At 41.4% G+C, this 22,128-nt stretch overlaps 1 protein-coding gene across 1 annotated transcript in view; it reads right to left on the bottom strand.

Annotated features, from left to right (window-relative positions):
• Nucleotides 1–3,177: 3,177 nt before the first annotated feature.
• sh3rf1 (SH3 domain containing ring finger 1) overlaps nucleotides 3,178–22,128 on the bottom strand; it is a 50,940-nt gene continuing 31,989 nt past the window's right edge. The window contains exons 4-12 of the mRNA XM_024258902.2: nucleotides 21,584–21,679; nucleotides 19,277–19,582; nucleotides 12,916–13,026; nucleotides 9,726–9,853; nucleotides 9,028–9,198; nucleotides 6,569–6,843; nucleotides 6,176–6,495; nucleotides 5,775–6,100; nucleotides 3,178–5,611 (exon numbers count right to left, since the gene is read on the bottom strand). Of these exons, the coding sequence (XP_024114670.1) occupies nucleotides 5,443–5,611; nucleotides 5,775–6,100; nucleotides 6,176–6,495; nucleotides 6,569–6,843; nucleotides 9,028–9,198; nucleotides 9,726–9,853; nucleotides 12,916–13,026; nucleotides 19,277–19,582; nucleotides 21,584–21,679 (1,902 nt within the window). The 3' untranslated portion in view covers nucleotides 3,178–5,442. The remainder of the gene's footprint in view (nucleotides 5,612–5,774; nucleotides 6,101–6,175; nucleotides 6,496–6,568; nucleotides 6,844–9,027; nucleotides 9,199–9,725; nucleotides 9,854–12,915; nucleotides 13,027–19,276; nucleotides 19,583–21,583; nucleotides 21,680–22,128) is intronic.

Here is a 22,128-nt window from a genome sequence, read left to right as displayed (position 1 = left end):
TACTTGGAAATAAAAAAAATTCATACAATATTTAATTATTATTTTTTTTGTTTAACCTATTATATCAATAATCTTTTACAGTTTTTAAAAAGTCTTTTTTGTTTCACATTTGGGTTATTTTTCTGTTCCTGCTAAAGTATTATTAATAAAACATCACTACTATTCATTTTCTTCACCCCCCACCCAATCCCCTTTGGGCTGACAGGGTTGCTGGAGCCTGTCCTCACTACTGTTGGTACACCCAGATCCGGTCTATTGCAAGGCCCACAATCACTCCCACATGCACACCTAGGGAGTGTGCGTGATTGATTACTTTTAGAGTAACCAATTAACCTATGAAGCCAGAGAAAACCCACACGTGCACGAGGAGAACGTGCAACTCCACACAGAAAGGTCCCAGCCGGGATTTGAACCAGGACCTTCTCACTGTCAGACGAAATGTGACCATTTTTTATGTTTTCATTCCAAAATGTTTTAATTCTTTGGCTGAAAAGGAGAATTTGGACTATTTGAAGTGATGTGAAAGTCATTTTGTTAATTGACCTCAACCCTCAGATGTTTATTCATTCTGACATGAGGCGACCATAAGGTTGCTCAGCAGAGAACAGAGCAGCAGCACATTGATTCTTAATTGCTGACAGTCGTTTCCTCTCTGCTCCGTGCAGCATCGCCCCCCAAGGAAACATATTTCACTGGGGGGGCTGTGATGGTGCTAGCAGAAGAATTCAGTGGAGTGGGTGGTTTCAGACATCACCTAGACAGTCCATCACAAGAGACCCTCTCACATGGATTGGTTGAGATTAAAAAGATTTATAACCTGGAACCTCACAGCACAGCAGAAATGCAGCCTCTTCAAGCAGTAAATGTAATCACCTTTTTACTGCAGCGTAGTGCCTGTGTCTGCATGTTTGAGGGAGGAAACAACGGTATTTCTGTTCAGATCATCGTCCTAAACACATTCACACTGACGTCAGGGCTCCATAACAAAACTATTTGATGTTTTTTATCATTCTTTAAAAATCCTCTATTTGGAATTTGGGAGGGAAAACATAAGAAATTATAACAATAACATAATTCTTTTCAATAAATTAAACTTTCATAGAATACAGATTCAGGGCTGCTGTTTAAGTGATTTGAAATGTTTGATTATATTAACATAAAAAAGGTTCAGCTCATAAAAACCACAAAAACAGGATTTCAGAAAATTAGAAATCCGTGGATAAATCCCCATTTTCTTCTCAGTTTTTGTAAAAAAGAGCTAAAGATCGAAACATTTTGTCCTTCAATTAGACCACATGTGACAAAGTCAAGGCCCGGGGGCCGGATCCGGCCCTCTGGTTAATCCAGATTATTTTATGTTATCTTGCGCTTATTTCTGACTTGTATCATTTTGACAAAATATATTTTAATGGAGAGTAAAGTATTGAAAGTTATTTAAGGTTTAAGTTGATTTATTCTGGAATAATATTCCTGCATTTTTATATGTTAAAAAGTTACAGTTTTAAAGTTTTAAAAATTGTCATTCTGCTAGCTTTTTGGACTATTTTGGGATTTACTAAGATTTTTTTAGGCTATATTTGAGTTTAGCTAATATTTTAGCTACATGCTAGCTAATTTTGGCTTTTTTTTAACGTTTTTTAGGTTGTTTTGGAGCTAGGCTAATATATACATGCTAGCTGTTTTGGGTAATTATGCTTTTTTTCAGTTTTTAGGCTATTTTAAGTTTACCTATTTTTTCAGCCACATCCTAACCGTTTTGGCTAAGTTAAACTTTTTTTTCAGTTTTTAGGCTATTTTTCTTTAATATAGATACTTTTCAGCTACATGCTAACTGTTTTAGTGACCCTAGTTTTTTTATGCTGATGTGGCATTTAGCTAATATTTTAGCTGGCTATCAGCTTTAGTGTTTTCAGCTATCAATTTCAGCATCTTCAGCAGCAAAATTCATCTTACAGCATTCACACTAGCATTAATGGAGGTAATGCTATATCTAGTTCATAGTTGTGTTAAAAAGTTACGGTTTTAAAGTTTTAAAATGTAGTTTTAGAGTGTTTAATAAATGTTTTTCCTGTTCGGCCCGAGACCTAAAGTGTGTTTTGGATTTACCCACTGAATGAGTTTGACATTCTTCCATTAGAGTTTCTGTTGATCTGATTGGACACAGCACTCTGTGAACAGCAGCCTCTTTAGCTCTGAACCTTAGTGTCTATCCAGAATATAGAGGATCAACGATGTTCTTCTGGATAGAAGTCTGAAGTCTTCCTCATATTGATCCAAACTGAACCAGTTTAATGATGTGTGGGGAACCTGTGAAGGAGCTTTGACTTTAGTTCATGATTAGTTGGTGAAACTCAGTTTCAAACATTCATGTCCTGAAATATTTGGACAAATTTATCCTCAATTTTCTAACTTACTGAAGTCTTGTTTTTGTGGTTTTATGAGCTGGAAACCCAGTTTGTGTAAAATAAACAAATAATTTAAATCAATTAAAGTGGACCCGGAATCCATATTCAATTAAAGTATATTTTATAGAAATAAATACTACTAATAATGATGATAATCTACTTTTTGGAAAGTAGATTTATATTTACAGGTTTACAACAATCCCTTCATAGTAAAGCAGGATGTAAGACTTCATTTTTTCAGCCGACATGTCAGTTTGTGTGTTTAATTCTTGACCTGAGGCTCGGTCTGTGAGCAGCTCAGCCTTTAAAGGACTGAACTGTTTGCTGCTTTTCAAACACTCGGCTCTTCCCACTTTAAACATTTACCAAATGTGTAACCTCCGACTGTTGCAGCAGTTGTCCTGCAATATATTCGCGAGTGCAAAGAAAAAAACCCAAACCAGAGGAAGAAGCAGGAAATGCACACACTCTCCTCTGCAGGAAAACTTATTTCCATGGTAACCCCTCCTCTGCAGGGAGCCACACAGTGACCACTGTGGGAGCCTGTCACTTCCTGTAAGTGTTTCCCAGCCGAACACGCCGCAGGCTCATGGCTGGGAGAAGCTCCTCCTCCCTGACCGCACGCTCCACGGCTCTGACAAATCATTTCCTTTTTACTGATAATGTGGGACACATGCTTCCAGATCCCTCATTTTTACCACAGTTACACTCACTGTTGGACGGTTTGGTTCCAGACGAGGAATGACAGCAAAAAAACACACAAATGAGGAAAGACATTTGCGAATCAATTGTTTTATTATAATTTTTTTATACAAAATGTGCGATTTCCCTCAAACGCCTCATAATATTTATCATCACATGTGCCAAACAATTTCAGTTTCACTATTCTCAGACAGAAACCGGACTAATAAGAGACTTAAAAAAATCAAGTAAGACACCTTAGCATTGGAGACGTGTTAATCCGGGGCCAGCAAACTTCAGCTGCCGTCACTTTGAAGGAATCTAAAGTTCTAATGGATCCAGGACTCGATTCTGGCTGAATGTGCAGCATATTCTTAGCAGTTTGGGTCATCACATGGTGTGACAGTGCACATGTCCGGTTCTGCTGGATTTATGGCGCTAAAGGCTCGTCAGTGACACAAAGACACTCCTGAAGCTAAAGGCTTCAGGTCGGTGTGATTGCCAAGACAATAATGCAACATCAGGTAAATCATTTCAGGACATCAAAAAGGCCCCAACAGTGATCCGTACCATTTTTATCTAACAAGTAAAAACATTTTCCATCAGTCAGTTAGACAGTGGTCCCTCTCAATAAACAAAACAAAAACGTGTGCTTGAAACTCCGGCCTCAACAACAACTTTTGAGCGTAGTTCTGAAACTCTTGTGGACCCGTGAGGACGCCCTGAGGGACGCACGTGTTGGTGCTCCTCAGTCTGAGCTGAAAGATTCATTTGATTTCCAGAAGAGGAAAAAATCTGGTGATGCAACACTACTACATCACTAGCTGTGAATGGGTTTTTCTTTCAAATGTTTGGCCAAAGCGTTTCCAGAAGAAGGAAATTCAAGTACAACAAAGATCGACAACAAGAAGGCTCAAAGTGATGGAATTCAACGTGAAGAAATTCATGGTCCATACAAGCACGATTATGGGGTCAAACCAGGGTCAGATTGAAGTGAACGAAGAAACATATTGCGATCTTCAAAAATACAACATTGTGACTCAACTTTGTTTGGTGGAAAATTTGAAAACAAGACAATGTAAATTTGGAAAAAAAAACCTCAAAACTTGAAATAAAACTTCAAAATTGGAAAAAAAAAGTATTTTTTTGAAAACTTGAGAAAAAAACTCAAAACTTGAAATGAATCTTGAAAATTTGAAAAAAATACTAAAAATATTTTCTGAATCCTCACTTTCAGTCCTCAGTTTACAGTTTCAACTCTGATTGTTGAATTCTCGCTGCCAAGCCTGATTTTACATGGGGGCGGGGCTTTGAGCTCATTGGCTACTGGGAAACATGTCCTAGTAATTTAAAACAGAAGCTTTATTAAGAGATACATTACTTTTCAATTTGTAATTTTATATTTATAGTTCTTTTTAATTCAAGTTTTCAGTATTTTGTTTTCACATTTTCAAGATTTATTTCAAGTTTTTTTTTTCAACTTTGCGTCTTGTTTTCAAGTTTTCAGTCTGTTTTTTCGTTCGCTTTAAGCTGATCCTGGTTTGACCTCACACTCTTCTCTGTCTGTGGACACCAGCAAACATTCTGTGCTTTGAGTCAGCCGTCTGTTTTATTGCCACAGGTCACATTAATAATGAGTTGGTGTCCCCCACCACTGAACGAAGGCGGGGTTAGTTCCACGCCACAAACCCCATGAGCAGCAGGTGAAATGTCAAAATCATAAATATACACTGAAATAATGGAAATGCGGTGTGGCTCTGAGTGAGGCAGAGCGCCGTCTGGCTGTCGCCAAGAGGTTAGAGGAGCAGCTATTCTGGTCAGTAAATACAAACAATGTACAAAATAAGCAAAATCTGACTGCAACGTCCATGGAGGAGTGTGTCTGAGTCCAGCAGCCTTTCTAGCTCTGCTAGCATGCAAAGGTTACATCTCTGCAGGCTAAAGCCCAAAAAGCCCTGAAGCTTCCAGAGCAGCTCCAACCTCGCACAGCTTCCTCTGAAGTCTGCCTGCTGGAGCTCTCAAACACTGCTTCAGGTAAAGACTACAGTCTCTTTGTCACCACATAGAATGATGGTGAAACTAGTAGAAAATGAGTAGCTAATGTGGTCATTAAGACAAAAAGCCCTTAATCTACGGCACAGAGAAAGAGCAACATGAAATAAGTTAAAAGGTTTGATAGAAACAGTTCATATGGGTTTCTTTAGGACTAAACATACTTGTGTCCTTCTGTACAATAAAGTGTGGAACAGTACAAGGCACACATTAACCAAACGCATAAATAACCAACAATAACATCTCCTGGGTAGTGTGCTCTCCTCTTCATGAACTTTCAGGATTAAAGTGTCAGCGTGGAGGCTCACATCACGTCCACGAAGCTGCCGGGGAACAGCCCGGTCCTGCCGTTCCTCTGCAGCGTGCCTTTGAACCAGCCGTCCTCCCTCTTCCTGTGGACGAACACGATGTCGCCTTCCTTGAGTTCCAGCTCGGCCTCGCTCTGAGGAGGATAGGAAACCACCACCCTGTACCTGGGGAGGGAAGGTGCAGTCAGTGGATCCGGGCTGTGTGTTGATGCTCTTTGATTTACTGGAGTGTTTTAATCGTTAACTCATCATTCTGAAGGAGAAAAGCGGCTGGTTGTGACTCAGGCTTCACACAGACGGCCTGAAGCAGCAGTAGTGGAGCTCTTACCTCTCACATATGATGGGGCGTGTGTCGTGCTGCTGGGACAGGGAGGAGCACGGCTGGCGAGGGGGCGGAGCGATGGGGGCATCCAGAGGACCGCTCTTCCGCTGGGAGGAGTCCAGGCCTGGATGAGAGGAGGAGGATGGAGCAGCAGGTTCTGGCTCAGGGCAGCCTCCAGAGCCCGAGGGCGGGGAGGTGTCGGCGCCCGCGGCCCCGTGCAGCAGCTCTCCTGCAGCGGCCTGCTCCGACTCCAGGGTGGGGGAGGAGGGGGGAGAGGGGCGGGACCTCTTCTTGTTGGAGGACAACAGCTTCAGAAGACTTTTCTTTTCCCTCTGCAAAAGGAAGACGTGTGAGTGCGGGGAAGGCCGGAGACTCTCAGACAAACGTGGACGGCTGTCGGCAGCGACCTTCACGTCCTTCTCTGCTCTGCAGGCCAGAGCTGCGGCGCTGAAGGAGGCGCTGACGGCGGCGCCGCTTCCAGGGCAAACAGGCACGGCAAGGACAGGCACGGGTCTCAGCGCTTCCCCCTCCAGACACGTGGCGCTCACATTGGGCGGGGTCAGAGAGGCTGCCGCGCAGCCCATGGCCACCGCCGCCCGGGCGCAGCCCTGAGCTGGACTGGAGGAGGACTGCTGACACACTACCAGGTGTGGGAGGAAGGAGACCGGGGCTGCAGCCTGCACAGGCGGCACCGCCGCCGTGGGGCGGTCCTGGCTGTGACAAGCAGCTGCAACACAGAACACACAGCATAAGACGTCTGAGCTCCTCTCCGTCTGGGAGGCAGAGATGGGATGGCGTACCTGTCCGGACAGCACTGCGGGCCTGATTTACAGTCATCTGCGGGCTGACGTGCAGCGGGACTTTTGGCTGCTGGCCTGTGGCTGTCTGAGCTGCTGTTACCACAGCTGCAGGATGGGCGCTGGCAGGTACCGCGCTAGAACACACAGGGGGGGTTTGGTTGAAGTCAGTCCCTGGAGCTGCGGCGCCGAGGGGAGCGGAGGAGGGGCTGAGGATGGTGACTCCTCTGCCAGCCTGCGTGCACAGACTCATGGGAACTTTGGTGCTCCCAGACGCCCTAAGAGGAAGAAAACGTGTAGAGCAGGGGTGTCAAACTCAATCACACAACGGGCCAAAATCCAAAACACACCTTAGGTCACGGGCCGAACAGGATAAACATTTATTGAACATTCTAAAACTACTTTTTTAAAACTGTAACTTTTAAACATAATTATGAACTAGATATATAGATATATACATTAGCTGCTATAATGATAGTGTGAATGCTGTAAGCTGAAATTGGTCGCTGAAGATGCTGAAATACCAAATTAGCCTAAAAAAATGAAAAAAGCCTAGGTTAGCAAAACAGCTAGCATGTAGCTGAAATATTCGCTAAACTCCAAAATGGCATAAAAAAATCTTAGTGAATGGCAAAATAGTCCAAAAACCTAGCAGAATGCAAATATTTAAAAATTTAAAACCATAATTTTTTTACATAATTATGAATACTAAAAAGGCAGGAATATTATTCCAGAATAAATCAACTTAAACCTTAAATAACTTTCAATATTTTACTCTCCATAAAAATATATTTTGACAAAATTATATAAGTTAGAAATGAGAGCAAGATAACATCGGGCCATTAACAACAATAAAATAAAAATGATCTAGAGGGCCGGATAGAACTACCAGGAGGGCCGGATCCGGCCCCCGGGCCTTGACTTTGACACAGGGTGTAGAGGATTCAGAGGCACAAATAATTCTAAAAGTACTTTTTAAAACAAAGCCTCAAATGCAACACTAAGTTTATCTGCACGACAGACAAAAAGACTCAAATTCAACCAGATAAACGATAAAGTTAGGAGGCTGGTGATGATGATCACGTTTACAAGCATGACGATCCCAGAAACAGATTATTCTACGTCTACTCAACCAAATGGATTCCAAGAAGACCTTCATCCTAGTCGCCAACTGATTTAAAAACGTATTAAACCAGTTCTACCCAAAACACCACCTCTATTCCTCCACTACCAGCTCGTTTCCTTTCACAGGGTTCCGACACTTTCTTCAAGTTAAATTTAGCACTTTTTAAGTCCTTGCATATGAAAAATTAAGACCAATATCTCAGCCTGATTCCCAGCTCGATGGACGAAGAAAAAACTAAATCTTTGTCAGTAACAGAGTAACCTAATCAATACAGTTCAAATTTCAGTAATTAAATTCCAATTGCTAGACTACAGAAAACCTTCATTACTAACAGTTTGGTGCAGTGAAACCATCTGAGACTAACAAACCAAATTTGTTTAAACTGTTTGCTCTGATTTTGTCTTCTGGTTACATGAAACAAAATGGATACTAATAAAATAATAATAATACTAATAAAAGAGTACTGACAGATGTGCACTAATCCAGAGTTTGAGATTGGTCAAAGTAAGATTAAGACACTATAAACATGGACACATTCGTACAGGAATCCGGCAACTGGAGATATTCTAATATTCTGATAGACCTTTTTCACGGTGACATCAGACAAAATGGCGACAGGGCCGAAAATGTGAATAGTGACTTCAGGTGTTTGTGTTCAGAACGGCAAAGCTGACAGCTGAACGCTGTTTAACACAACCTTATGTAAATAATAAAAGGTAACTTTACCAATTTCAGCAGAAAAATGTACAATATTCTGCAGGAGGAATACTGACATTGAATCTAAAAGGAGAAACAATATAACCAGGTAGAACATTTATGAAATAAATATTGTACAAATTTACATTACAATTGATTAGGTTTTCTTTCATTATTTATGTTAATTTCCTTTAAACAGTGTTCAGCTGTCAGCGTTGCTGCTCTAAATTACAGACAGGATATATTACAGGAAGTCACTCTGAACACTCGCCGTTTAGTGTGACGTCATGAAAATGGTCTGTCAGTTTAAAATGTTCATTGAAGCCAGAATCCTGATCTGTGAACATCTTGCTAACTCAAACTGTTTTGGGGCCTCCTGCTCAAACTAGCGCTGTATTTTGCTGCGCTTTACGACAGTAAAATGTTGTTTATGATTTGCAGACTTATAATAGAGGATTTATCCATAATCATACGTTTGAAATGTATAGCCCAAATCACATAAGAATCAAATAAATATCTGGTTTCTGTTCGGGGTACACAACATCTAATTCTGATGAAGTCTGGAGCTAAATGATCTGGCCTGATTTCCGATCACGTGATCGGATCAGAACATATCTTGTAATCATATGCACAGACTGACCTGCTGACGGGGCTCATGTAGTTCCCAGGAAAGACGCCGATCTTGCCCGTGTGCATGGAGGTGCCCTTGAACCAGCCGTCCTGACAGCGCTCCAGCACCAGAAACATCTCTCCTTTCCTCAGCTCCACCTCATCCTCCTTGCGGGGAGTGTATGGGAACATGGCCACATAGCTGAATCAAGCCAAGATAACATTTGTAAGCAAAGACGACTAATATTTCAACAGAAAAGCAGTGTTTTTGGGGGCATGTGTTCTGGATTTATCGTTCATGGTGGCTGCCGAGGCCCTCCTGCTGAGAGAAATCTGCACTGCAGCACCAGACGGCCTGCAGGTCAGCCGCTCAAGAACAGGCCTGTAACTGCAGATGGCCTCAGCTGGAATGTGGGAGAAGGAAGCATGACGCTCAGCCTGCTGCATGGAGCAGCAGAGCCACATGATGGGGTGCATTTAATGCATTTCAGGTGCGTCGTTGTCATCAGGAAGTAATGAAGCTAAAGGTGGGGGGTCAAATGTCAGGGGTGAAAGAGAGGATCTCCCAGAGAGACCCTGGAGGCCATCAGCAGTCAAAGTTTGACCCTTTTCACCCATGCACAAGCTCACCGTCTGCTGGGGGGTGCTGCACATGCACCCCACCCAGCACAAACTGTACGTGACATTTGACTGCACATGAAAGAAAACAGGAGTGTTGTTCTAACTTACACTGTGGGTCTTTGTCTCCCGCTTTGGTCACTTGTACTGGGGGAGGGTCTCTGCCCGGCGGCCAGCGAGAACGCCGCCCCGCTAACGGAGGACTGCGGGGGAGGAGGTGGGGGTGGTGGGAGGCCGTCCTGCGACAAAGACATAGGAAAGCATTTCATTCCCTCCTCCTGTCAGACAGACGCAGTGCGAGTCACCGTCATCCGTCTTTTGACTCGTTCCCCCTCGGTTTGTCAACGCCCGCTCAGAGGAGGCTTTGGCACACACTGCAGTCTGCTCCCAGACTTCCCCTTCCAGGGAAAAAAAAAAAGATCTGCTTGCTTGTTTGTTGCTAGGATACACCATATTAGATGTTCAACCCGTTGTGCTATTTAATTGGGACCATATGAAATGAAAAGCATGTCTACAAACACATTTCAGAGCAGCCCTAAAAACCAGCTGGAAGTGGATCCGTCTCAACTTGTACTGACCCTAATTACGCCGCACTTCAACCGCTTTCGTTCTAACCACTTTGTTCAAAGTCAAGTCATCTGAAGACGCATTTGAAACGGTTAAAAAACAAAGAGCACGATGGAGACAGCTCCTTCACCCTTCCTGGGCGCTGGAAGCAGCGAGCTGCAGAGCAATCGCTTCCATGACACGCCAGGGGAGGAGAGCAGCACTCAGACAGCCCTCCAGAACGTGTTCGTGTCGGGGTGAGTGTCCGTGCGAGTTCCCTGCTGACACTTGTGCAGAGTTAATTAGGTTGCCTGCAGGCTGGAGAAATCATCTGTACAAAAACATCATGTAGGGCTCCTAAGTGAAGCGGAGAGTGCAACCTTTTGTGAACGCATTCCTGCTCATTTGGAAAGCCGGAGTACCAGAGCGGGCGGGGACGGACAGGAAGTGAGCCTGCTGTTGTGTGAAATGGAGGGGTTACTTCTCCTTGAACAGATTTTCCTTCCGTCCAACTTTAACACCTTCCAGCCATGAGATACGCAGCGCTAGCGGCTTCACAAGCCCCTTCAAATCCCAGCGGCCACCTCCAGAGCTGGATATTGATTAGAATCGATTCACAAGAGCCTGGATCGATTCAATACAGATTTTTAACAATTCTTTCAATCCTCTTAATTCAATTCAGAGTTTATTTTATTTAGAGTTTATATGAATCTGATCCAGTTCACATACTGTAAATGTATCAGTGAAATAATGAGATTGTTAATATCATACAGTGTTACATGGATTCTCTAAGCTAGTATGTACCTGAAATATTAACTACACTCTAAAATAGCCTAAAAAAAACCTTAATACATGCCAAAATAGTCAAAAAAGCTAGCATAGTGCCATTATAACTTTCAACTTTACTACACTCTTGACTCCAATTATTATAAAGAAAGGAATGATCAACTATTACATTAGACGCCTACTATTTTAATAGGTGGTTAGTCAACTAATCATGGCAGCTCTATTGTAAACATTCTTCTGCTTCTCCTGGAGGGAGTTTATTTTGACCACTAGGTGGCAATCACACGCATTCCAGAAAAAGAAGAAAGTATTAGCAAAAAATGTTTTTGGCCACAAATTCATGTCTGTGAGTTTATAAAGATGTTAATTTAGTCAGCAATGTATGTTTATGTCGATCGAGCGTTAGCATTAGCCGTCCTATGGGAAATTCCATTAAACCTTAGCATCAAGCTAGCAGACTTTAGCTTTATGTGCTAAATCGATCTATATTTTTATGAATCAATTATTGATCAGTTAAGTTTAAATCAATCAATCGATTTTATCAACCCAGCCATAGCCACTTCTACTGAGCAGAATGCAGCCATGAACAGGAGGAAGATGAAGACGGGATGAAAATGTCCTCAAACACTTTTTCAAATGTTCTTTTTAAAAGAACCATACCATGAAAAAACAACTTTTTGAGGTTTTCAGTGGATTATACTGTTCATTCCTCACTATAAAGAACCCCAAATCAGTATTTTGATACATTTACGCTTTTCTGAGTAATCCTGTAAAAACCTGTGCTCTCAACAGCAGCCCCTCCCATACCCACAAAAATCAGCGGATCCTCACGTGCTGATATCACTGAGTGAGACGGCCCCTTTCAGGAAGAGTCACTCAAACACTTTCTCTGTAAAGCTAGCAGCTCGAGCTAGCAGTGATCAGCTAGTTTCGCCCCCCTCCGGCTCGTACACAGCAGACTCCAACTGTCTGTGTTGTGAGTTTGTGCAGCTGACCAAGAAACACTCATTCCTTAGCGTTCAAACTTCATACAGTGGAGAGCTTACAGGCTGGTGAGGAATCTCCATGAAATATTGGGATGGATCCCAAACGTATCCAAGAATGGCGCAAACAGACGAGGGATATTGGGAAGACTACAGGAGAAACGGAGCAGACTATTTCCTGGAGGGAAAAGAGAGCGACGAATTGAGAGAATTGGTTTGAACGAGGATTACTGAGCAGTGGCAGAAAGGTAAATGGATCCACATGAAAGCAACAAGGATTTTTGATACAGAGATTATATGTCATCATTTAATAAATCCTGAAATGTTCATCTGGTTGATGTTATGAAATGGGCCAAAGGTGGAACCTCAGAGATTGAGTCGTTTTACTTCTGGGTATGAAAAGAGTTCACAAAAATAACTAATATTTCATAAATAATTTGTATTTTAGAGTTCCAAAAGTGATACATGACCATTTATATGGATATTGTTTCCACTGAACGACTTAAGAAAATCATGGTATGGCCACTTTAACTTTGAACCTTTAATACAAAAAAACAGAGACACTGAATTTTGGTTCTTTTCGTCTTTCACCAACATCATCAGGCTCCCAAATCCTCCCCACAGAGAGAGCATGGTGAATCTTTAGAACAACTGTTTATGTAAAGCCACTGCAGTGCTGCTCTTCATATTAGGCCTTTTGTTCTGCTTGGATGACCTTTTAAACTAGAATAACACATTGACATCATTTTCACGTAGACATCAATTTGCTCATTGGACACGCTACAGTCACATGCTCGAGTGAGAGAGTAGGAAGGCCTTCCAGCTCTAAAGACTGCTGGGATTCAGGTGACACCTCTGGTCCCGCAGTGGCCGCAAAAGCCTTTTCTTTGGTTACGGCACACAAAGATAAACAAAAGCTCATTGTCGTGTGCTTGCTCAAGAGTTGTGTTATTGTGATGTGTTTACCCCAACAACCTTCTACCTACCAAAGGAATGGACGTGTAGCTTGTCTCTGACGGAAATGTGAAGACCGTTGCTGTGGTAACAGGACTGCTAGGGGGCGGGGTTACAATTAGTCCAGTTGTGCAAATATGTACCTGCAAAGAAAAGAGCACAAAGACTGATGTAGTGGAAGGAAGTTGTGGGTGTCATCGGTCTTAAGTCTTAGTAACAACCATAGACGGTGTAAAGATGGACTGATCAACCCCTCCCCGCGTGTTAATAACGGGAAGTACCTGCAGGTTGCATGAAGGCCAAAGTCCCATAGACTTCCATTGAGAAATAGACAGTTATTTATAATAATCTTAACATGTTCTTTTTAATCTCTATATGTTTTCTTTATCACCAGTTATTCAAGTTATAAACTGGTCAATCAGATGCCTCAGTAAAGTATAGTGCCTGCTGGCCCCGCCTCCAACATTTGATTGACAGATTCCCCTTTCATTGGGAGGGGTGTGGACAAGCTGACTCATGATTGGTTGACGGTAGTTCCTCTAAAAATGTGACTCAGACCGACTGGGACTAATCGCTGTCGAAGGGTTGCAATCTGTTACAATATGGCGGCAGACGTATCAGGAGGTGACGGCAAAGGCTCTGGCCTGATTTCACCAAGAGAATCTGGCTACAGAGAAAAAATATGGCGCTCAAAAATAAATAGTCCGAAGCTCCTCCCCCTGCCGGAGGAAGCCGCAAAAAAACATTGTTTGCGCCCAAAATAATTGGCCAGAAGTCCTCGACAGGAACCCCCCATTTTAAGCTTTCCACCCTTCTTCCCTTTGATATATGATAACTGCTTATGCGATCAGCAGATTCACAGAGGAAAAACTGCATTTTGGCGGCTTTTTCTCTGGAGGTAAATGGGTGTAGTTATACAATTATTTTTGGCAAAAATGTAAGCGTTTTTTATTAGAATATTTCCACTTTCAGGAGAAAAATGCCACAAAAACTTGTTAAAAACCAACACATTCTCACTTCTAGTCGTCACATATTTACATTTGTTTTTTTTTCATTTTATTCTATTTTATTTACTTATTTATTTCTCATTTTATTTTATTTATTTATTAGCTATACACATTTGAACACTTGTTAATATTGACTTGAAAGAAAATAAAATGATGAATGTTCTCTGTCCCATCTGAAGCTCATCTACACACTAAACTCTTAGACAGTTACAGTTTATACCCGTCGATTTCACGAGGGCTGGAGGTTAGCCATTTCCTATGAGTTGCTATGTCCAGTTCATATAGAAACGGTCTAGGGTCACAACTCCCATTACAGGTAAGTATGGACTGTGCAGGTGAGAAAAGGTCGAACCTGTTTGGGGCACGGAGGTGCCCTACACAACACAGTCGTAGACAGCTTGTGATCATGTTGTGAAAATGTTTGTGGGTGTATTTTTTGTGGACATGCTGCAGGTGACAGGTCTTCGTAAACACTTACACAACCTCACTTGTAGAACAATGGACAACGTCCAGCCTGACTGTCAGAAATGAGGAAATTAGACAATTAGAGTGTAGTCCGAGTGGACAACCTATGGGTGGTGTACTACCTGGTGTACCACCTGCACACCCTGTACGTGCAGCGTTTGTGCACGTCAGTAAGGAACCAGTGTGGACTAAGGGCATCGAACGACACTGACTTCCATTTTCACGACGTCCCTAGAGGCGGCTGTATTAGCCTCAATGGAGCTACATGATACACCTGGACTCCTTTTTCTTCTGACCCTTTACAGACCCAGAGCAGCCGTATAAGTCGACCCCCGCATGGGTGTATATGACTTAAAGATTCATTAAAGAGACCATTGTTAAGGATAACTGTGATAACCTGCTGCACTTTAGAGCACCACATGAGCAACAAGTGTGGTAATCTAAACTTATCCATGAAGTTGGCGACTGATTGGCCAACAGAAAACTCATGAGGGATTTCGATTGGTCCTGTGAGTGGAGGGGCTCCCTTCATCAGTCATCTATGGGAGTCATGATGGCATCCTGTAACAAGGCTGTGCTGTTGGACACACAATGTCTCTCTGTAGCCTCCACAGACGACTGCCTCACTCTGATCCGCCTCCTCAGGTGAACTTTACGGAAAAAGTGAGAAATCTGAAGCAGCAGAGTGACCAAATGTGACACTGTTGGTGAAACGACTGCCGGACACGGAGCACACCATAAGGAATAACTAGTTCCTGATGGCTGAAGGTTGGTAGTTATTAACTGAAGTAGATCCTGACTGTGGCGTCACGCCTGACTGACATCACAGTCAGTGGAGTCAGTCAGTCACTGGCTTAAGTAACGCTGTGCTGGAAGAATTCAGATGCAACCATTCTGTTGACTTAACCTTAGAACCAAAATCAGAACACTCCACTTTGTTCCCCAAAATGGGATTCATGTCAATGATGTTTCTAATGACAAATAATCTGCACATATTTCTAAAACTAGATCTGTATGTTATAGGGATTTCTGAAATGCTGGTATGTCTATTTACATCATCAATATGCACTTCATCTTTGTCATGTGATTCATTGATGTTTAAAGGTTCCCCTCAAACGAAAATAATGTTTTTAGAGTTTTTAACATGTCTGTGTGGCATTTTTCTTCTGAAAGAGAACAAATGTAATAAGAAATCATTTTGTTTTTACTTAAGTTTCGTAACTTAAAAATGATATGGAAAGTATAAAACAGCAATAAAGAGAAACAGAATCTGAATAAATGAGAAAGTAAACCCTTATAGTTAAAAAGGACCATCTAGAACAATCTGTGTTTTTAAAGTTTGAGCGTACAGAGAAAATGAGGCAGATCGGAAAAGAGCCTGAAGAGTATTTTTCCATTGTTGCTAATAAACAGTGAAGTGTAAATCAATGCGCGGTTAGTCCTTTTGTCAGTGAGGACAGATCACTTTTCAAGAGCTAACAAGTTTCCTCTTTTTTATAAAGCATCTCGAAGAATGGTGGCGTATAACATGACTCATAGAAAAGGCTCAGTACAGAACGACCTCTTCTATGATGAGAATGATAATCACAACAACAACCGGGTCATCTCTATGTGATCATCTCTATGTGATCTGTGATAACTATGCCTCAGCAAAAGAGAAAAAACCAAACTACAAATACTGTTGAATGATTATGGAGCCTTAAAATGTTTAAAATGACTCATTTGTTGACATATTTTACATGCTTATCTTTAAATCTACTTTGCTAAACCACAAAAAGGGAAGATATGGAGACAGCAAAGCAGCACTTTGAAGCTTTTCCAAACAATTAAACTTAATAAAAAATACAACTAGAGAATAGAGCACTTGACAGACCTTTTCTGTTTAAAAGAAATGACAAATGCATTATAATTTGACATCCCCATCATGGTTTAGTAGATAAGGCTTATCTAATTACGATGACATGTTCTTTGGTTGTCGTCAGCTGCCCTCAGTTAAGCCACAGAGGAGCAGAGACTTGGAGACCCAGCACTCGTCTGGTACATCTGCATGTCTGTTCCTCTAAATGTCAGATCTTAACCTCAAGCTGCTGAAAATCCCAAAGCAGCTGGGAGTTCCTCTCATGTTCAGCTGAGGGCAAAGCTGGAGTCATTTTATTTGTGGACGAGTCGAGTCACGCATGCATGTTTATGCCTGGATGCAGCCGAAGTTCTACGATGGGAAAAGGGAAGCGGACCGGATTGTTGACAGATGGAGAGTGAAGCTCCTACAAATAAACAAGCGTCTGAAGTAAACAGAAAGGGCTGGAGCGGAGTTCTTCCAGCACAGGGTTACTTCATTGAGCTGTTATTTGATTTTGTGAATCAGCACATTTGAGCTGACAGTGGAGTTGAACCTCTGAGACTTTCCGTCACATTTCCTGTTTCAGTGATATGTAAACAACCTTTAAAACAGTGGAAACCGATGGAGTATCATTTAAGTCAGAGGTCCCCAAGCCCAGAGACATGAACCAGTACCAGTCTGTGGGACAGTTATGTCTCGTTTTCACTGAGCGGTCTGGACTGGACTTTTAAGCGTTTCCATTAAAAAATGGACCTGTTAAGAAGGACCGACTGGCACCATCTCTGGTCCCCTGTTGGTTGTAGGTCCATAAAACAATGGAATGGACCTGTAAGGGCGGAGCTTCTGTCGTCACATGATGTAACCCATTGAGTGGTGGTAAGGTTTTACGACAACAGCAAGTGTCCGTCCAGCGCTTTTCCAGACTCAAGATCCAAACCCAAAGTTTTGTCCTCTTTCGTCTGGATTCTTCGCTACCCCCACGATCTTCTTACAAAGAACAATTCATTCTTTACAGTATTCCCCCTTATTCTCAGGGTTGACGACCAGAGACATGCAGAATCCACAAGTACGCTTTTGGAATTGCTTTTCTCTGGAAACTATAAATAATAGCCATATTCTTTCTTTATGTCCTTAAAATTTTAATCACAGAAAGCTAAAACACGTTTAAGTTTATTTTAGAGGGGGAGTTTTATCACACGGATCACACAGCTGCACAACACGACGCCTGTTGTAAAATAAAAGTGCAACAAAAACTAACCATAATAGCATAAGCAACAAAAAAAACAACAAAAGTACAACTTCCGTTTTTGAGATCACCGACTCCTTCCTGCCCTTTAGATAAAATCCAACATCGGCTCCATTAGGGCTGTGGATCGTTACTTAGGCAGTGATCCGATTCGATTCACGAAGGAAAACTCAACGATTCACAAATCCAACCAAGATTCTTATTTTTAATATGTTTATTGCTATGTGTGTGTCCTTTTACTGGGTGTATAAAATTGACATTATTTGTATTAAATCACCATTATTTATACATTTATTTAGAACAGGAGATCAGAATCAACAAAACTGATAAAAACACAAATATTTAAATAGAAAGAAATGGTGTTTGTCATTTTAAACAAGTTTTTTTCTGGTCAACCTTCTGTTTAGGTTCAGCAGTAACATAAACAACATAAAAAGCATTTAAAAAATCATTGTTTTTGATAATTGAACTATAAAACTAGAAAATGTTTTCCGGTTTTTCCATCCTCAAAGTTCTTCAACATTTTACGTTTTAAGCATTACATATCAGTGGAGAGTTTGTATGAAAAAGTTGTTTTTTCCGCAGCAGAATCCGCTGATTTACGCTGATCACATCAACACTTCAGCTGTGCAGAGCAGCATATCAGGCTGTGTTTCTCCACTTCAGAATCCCTGGAGTTATGTTAATTGTGTCAACTGTTGAAGAGTTACCATAACCAAAAGAAGTAAACGCTGGAGCTAGAGCTCCAGTGTTAGCCCCTTAATGAATGCTGTCTCAAATATGTGACAAATAATATCAGATATAAAATTACCTACATGTAGCATCTACTTGAAAGCAAAAACATTTTTCACAGCTGGAGGTAAATTCAGGCGTTAAGGGGTTGAAGCTAATTCATTTTTTCAGAAGTTATGTTAATGAGCAGAACTTAAGTCTCAGTTTATGAACGGATAAAAAGCTCTCGCTAGCTTTACTTTAAAAACTGGAAGCTTCAAGACACGAATACTTGTTTACTTCTGGTAACAGTAATATGGCTCTTTCGGTTTTGTTTTAGTTCATACACTTAAATTGCAACATTATTCTGCATTTCAGAGCAAAAATACATAGCCCCAAGATGATATTTTACTACACTCTAATATATTTATAAAGATCTTGGATGTCGCGGATACTCTTACTCGAACTTTTGGGAGCAGATGGCGAATATCCGATACTCGTTACAGCCCTAATTAGGTCCACCCACCATTACATTCACCATATTACCTGTAGCTAGGTACTCCTGGAAAAAATCCAGTGAGGAAACAAGAAGAGCATCCAACTTCTAAATAAAATAAATCTACATTCAATGAAAAATAGGAGTCTTTACTCCAAATGTGGATTTATCGTGACCGTTGTTCACAAATCCCATTATAATGATGTAGAATATTTAGCAACTGTGAGTCTAATATTACAAAGGTGCTACATATAAAGGTCATTAAGAAGTGATCAGTTTTAGTGACTATTTTGTTTAATTCTTTTTTTTTTAATCTTCGAACTTTAAAAGTCAAACGAGACTGCTTCCACTTTGACAGTTAAAAAATCTAGATCACATTTGCTGGTTCCTGTATGAAATCTAATGAACAAATGAAGTTTAAAGCAGCTGCAGACGTTTAACAGAGGATAAAGATAAACATTACCCTCAAAAGTTGAATAGAGACTGGAAGCTTAGAATTAAAAAAATGAATGAATGAGATGCAAATTTGGTCGGTGAAAACATGGTTTGACATTAAACCGTGCCGTGGCCTGAATAAGGTTGGACACCACAGCTTTCAAGAGCAGAATCTTCTGGCGGACAGGCTTACTTGTGAAGGTGCGCTGCAGGAAAGCCCCCCGCTGATTTCTCCAATCCGAGCAGCCGCTGTTGGGTTGCTGGAGCTGATCAGGACCGGCCCACTGATTTCCATGGAGTGGCGTTGAGGGGGAGGAGCTAGCATGGGCTTGTGGGACATGGTGAGGGAGGTAAAGGAATGGCGTTTCTTGGTGTTCTTCTTCTCTCCTGCTCGCTGGGCACCGTTGCTCTGGGGTGCTGAGGAGGCCCCCTCACCACCGTCTCCACTGGGGTCTGCCGGTTTGTCCGACTCTATGAGCTGACGTGCTGCTGAGTTGAACTGAGAGAAGAACAACAAAGATTATGCATGATTCGAAATGTAGTTTGTACAGAACAGCCAACAGGCAATCAGTGAATTGTAGAAGGTTTAGGTCCAGAACATTCTGCACACTCTATGACTTTCTTACCTTTAAAGGCAGAGTGTGTACACAAAGAGAAATGCTGCAGTTCTGACAAGTTAAAGTTCCACTCAGATCATCTTTTGATCTATTGTCTTTTAGTTATGATGATTCTGCTGTTTTTAGCCAAAATCAAAAATCTTGTGTCATTTTCTAGGACACAGTTTCTGCAGAGCGGCAGGGGTTCATTAGAAATTCTTCTCTGAGTTGAGGGTTGGGACTGTTGGTGTGGAGTAAGCCCACCCCCATATCCCATCATTCCTGTGTTTACACGCTCCTCCACTAGCTTACAGCCCCTCACAACCCCAACCTAACATTAGTGGTGCAACAAAAACAGTGAGCAATATTCTAGAAACCCAGCCGTACAGTTTAGATCCAGATTCCAGTTCAGACAAAGAAAACAAAGACGTTCACGGATCTATTTGTCTATAAGTTGGTGCAGAGCCGGAAGCTTGTGACTCATCTTTAGTATTTTCTATGTAACAAATAGGATCTTTTTCTAACTGTATTTTGTCGTCTGCTTCTGATTCACAACAAAGTGAATAAAAACATACTCAGAAATGCAGTTTTAAGCTTAAATCATTTATATATGTCCTCCATCATGATAAAAATTCTACAAGAACATGTTATAAACATTAAACACTCTGCACCAACAGTTCCGCCCACAACTCAGGTGAATTCCAAATGAACTCCTGCCGCTCTGCAGAAACTACGAATATAACAGGTTTTTTGATTTTGGCTTAAAACGACATAATCATGATTAAAAGACCACTAGGAACACTTTTATAATACATCAAAAGACAATCGGTGGTATTTCAACAGGTCAACTGCTGCAGGAAACTATGTTTGATTCTAAGTGACTGTAGGTTTAAAGTCCTCCTATGACATCTTCTTCATTTAAAAAACGTTCCCAGTAGTGCTTTAATTATGATTATGAAGTTTTTAACCAAAATCCCACAACCTAAATGTCTTAAAAAGTCATTTTCAGGCAACTGCTGTGCTTTGAAAGTATCTGCAGTACAGAGTAAATGTGTTCCACAAATTCACTGCTGTCTTGCTTCTTTCTTTCTGTGGAGGATTTTTTTGGATAGAACACGTTTTGCCGATAAAAGGTCTCAGGAGTCATGTCTCCTTTGGCTGTAGGATGTCAGAATGCTGTGAAAGCGTACATAAGAAGAGGAATAATCCACTTTTGAGGCTGTTTTGTAAATTAGTAGGTGAGGGGGACAAAGACAGAGCGTTGTGTTTCCTAAATGAAGTAAAAGCTGTATGAAAGCGACTGAAGTAAACCCAAAACAGCTGAACAGTGAGCGTGGACACGCATAGAGAGCCATCCATGAAAAGGCCTTTTCATTCTCTGGCTGAGCTGATGCTTAGAAGCCAAGCAGCCAAGTCTGAGACACTTTCAGGCTCCATAATGCCATCATGTGTGACTAACTGCAAGGTCAAAGTTTCTCAAAGTTTCAGTTAACCACAGGGTGCTTTTATTTGCTTTTTTTTTTAAACTCGAGATGTTTAATTTCCATTCAGCACAGACAATGAATCACATGCAAATCCAAAAATATGTTGTTTTTTCACTAAATACATGTGTCAAATATGGAAATGTCGGTGTGAGGTGTGACAAATTCAGTTGAGGAGTTTTCTAAAGCACAAATGCATAAAAATCCAGTGTAGAATCCCAACAAAACTCGTTTTTCTTCACCAAAGTGTGACATAGCGGAAGTCAGGGTGACGCAGAGGATTTGTAGTTCTTGAAAAGTTAGTTTGTCTTTTGTTTGTGAGAAGCTGGCTTTCATATCGGAGTGCAGCATGAGTGCACACAGAAACACCAGCGGCTACAGTAAAATGTACACAACAACAAAACAAAAGATCTGCCTTCTTACCTCCACATATGAGATGGGAAAAATTCCAATTTTATCTCCCAGCATTCCCTCTGCCCAGTTTTCATCTACTCTGCGGATGACGGTCAAGATATCATCCTAAAGGCCCAAACAGAGAAGGAACACATGAGTAGCTGCGTTTACATGGACACAAGTCATCGGAAGGAACGGCGGATCAAAATAGAGCTGCCACAATTAGTCAACTTATCGCCGACTTATCGACTATTAAAATAGTCGACGACTAACTTAATAGTCGATTAGTCATTACTTTAAATCACATGTGTCAGTCAAGGCCCGGGGGCCGGATATAATTACCCGGGGCTAGATCCGGCCCTCTGGGTACTTTAATACGGCCCTTTTTATTATTCATAATTATGCCAAAACGTTAGGGATTTACATTTTAAAAAATGGCATTCTGATAGCTTTTTGGACTATTTTGGCATTTACTAAGATTTTTTTAGTCCATTTTGGAGCTTAGCTAATATTTCAGCTACATGCTAACTATTGTGGTTAATTTAGGCATTTTTTAAAAGTTTTTTAGACTGTTT

The sequence above is a fragment of the Oryzias melastigma genome, linkage group LG4 (genome assembly GCF_002922805.2).
Source record: "Oryzias melastigma strain HK-1 linkage group LG4, ASM292280v2, whole genome shotgun sequence".
Lineage (NCBI taxonomy): Eukaryota > Metazoa > Chordata > Actinopteri > Beloniformes > Adrianichthyidae > Oryzias > Oryzias melastigma.
This window is presented reverse-complemented; position numbering and strand designations above follow the sequence as displayed.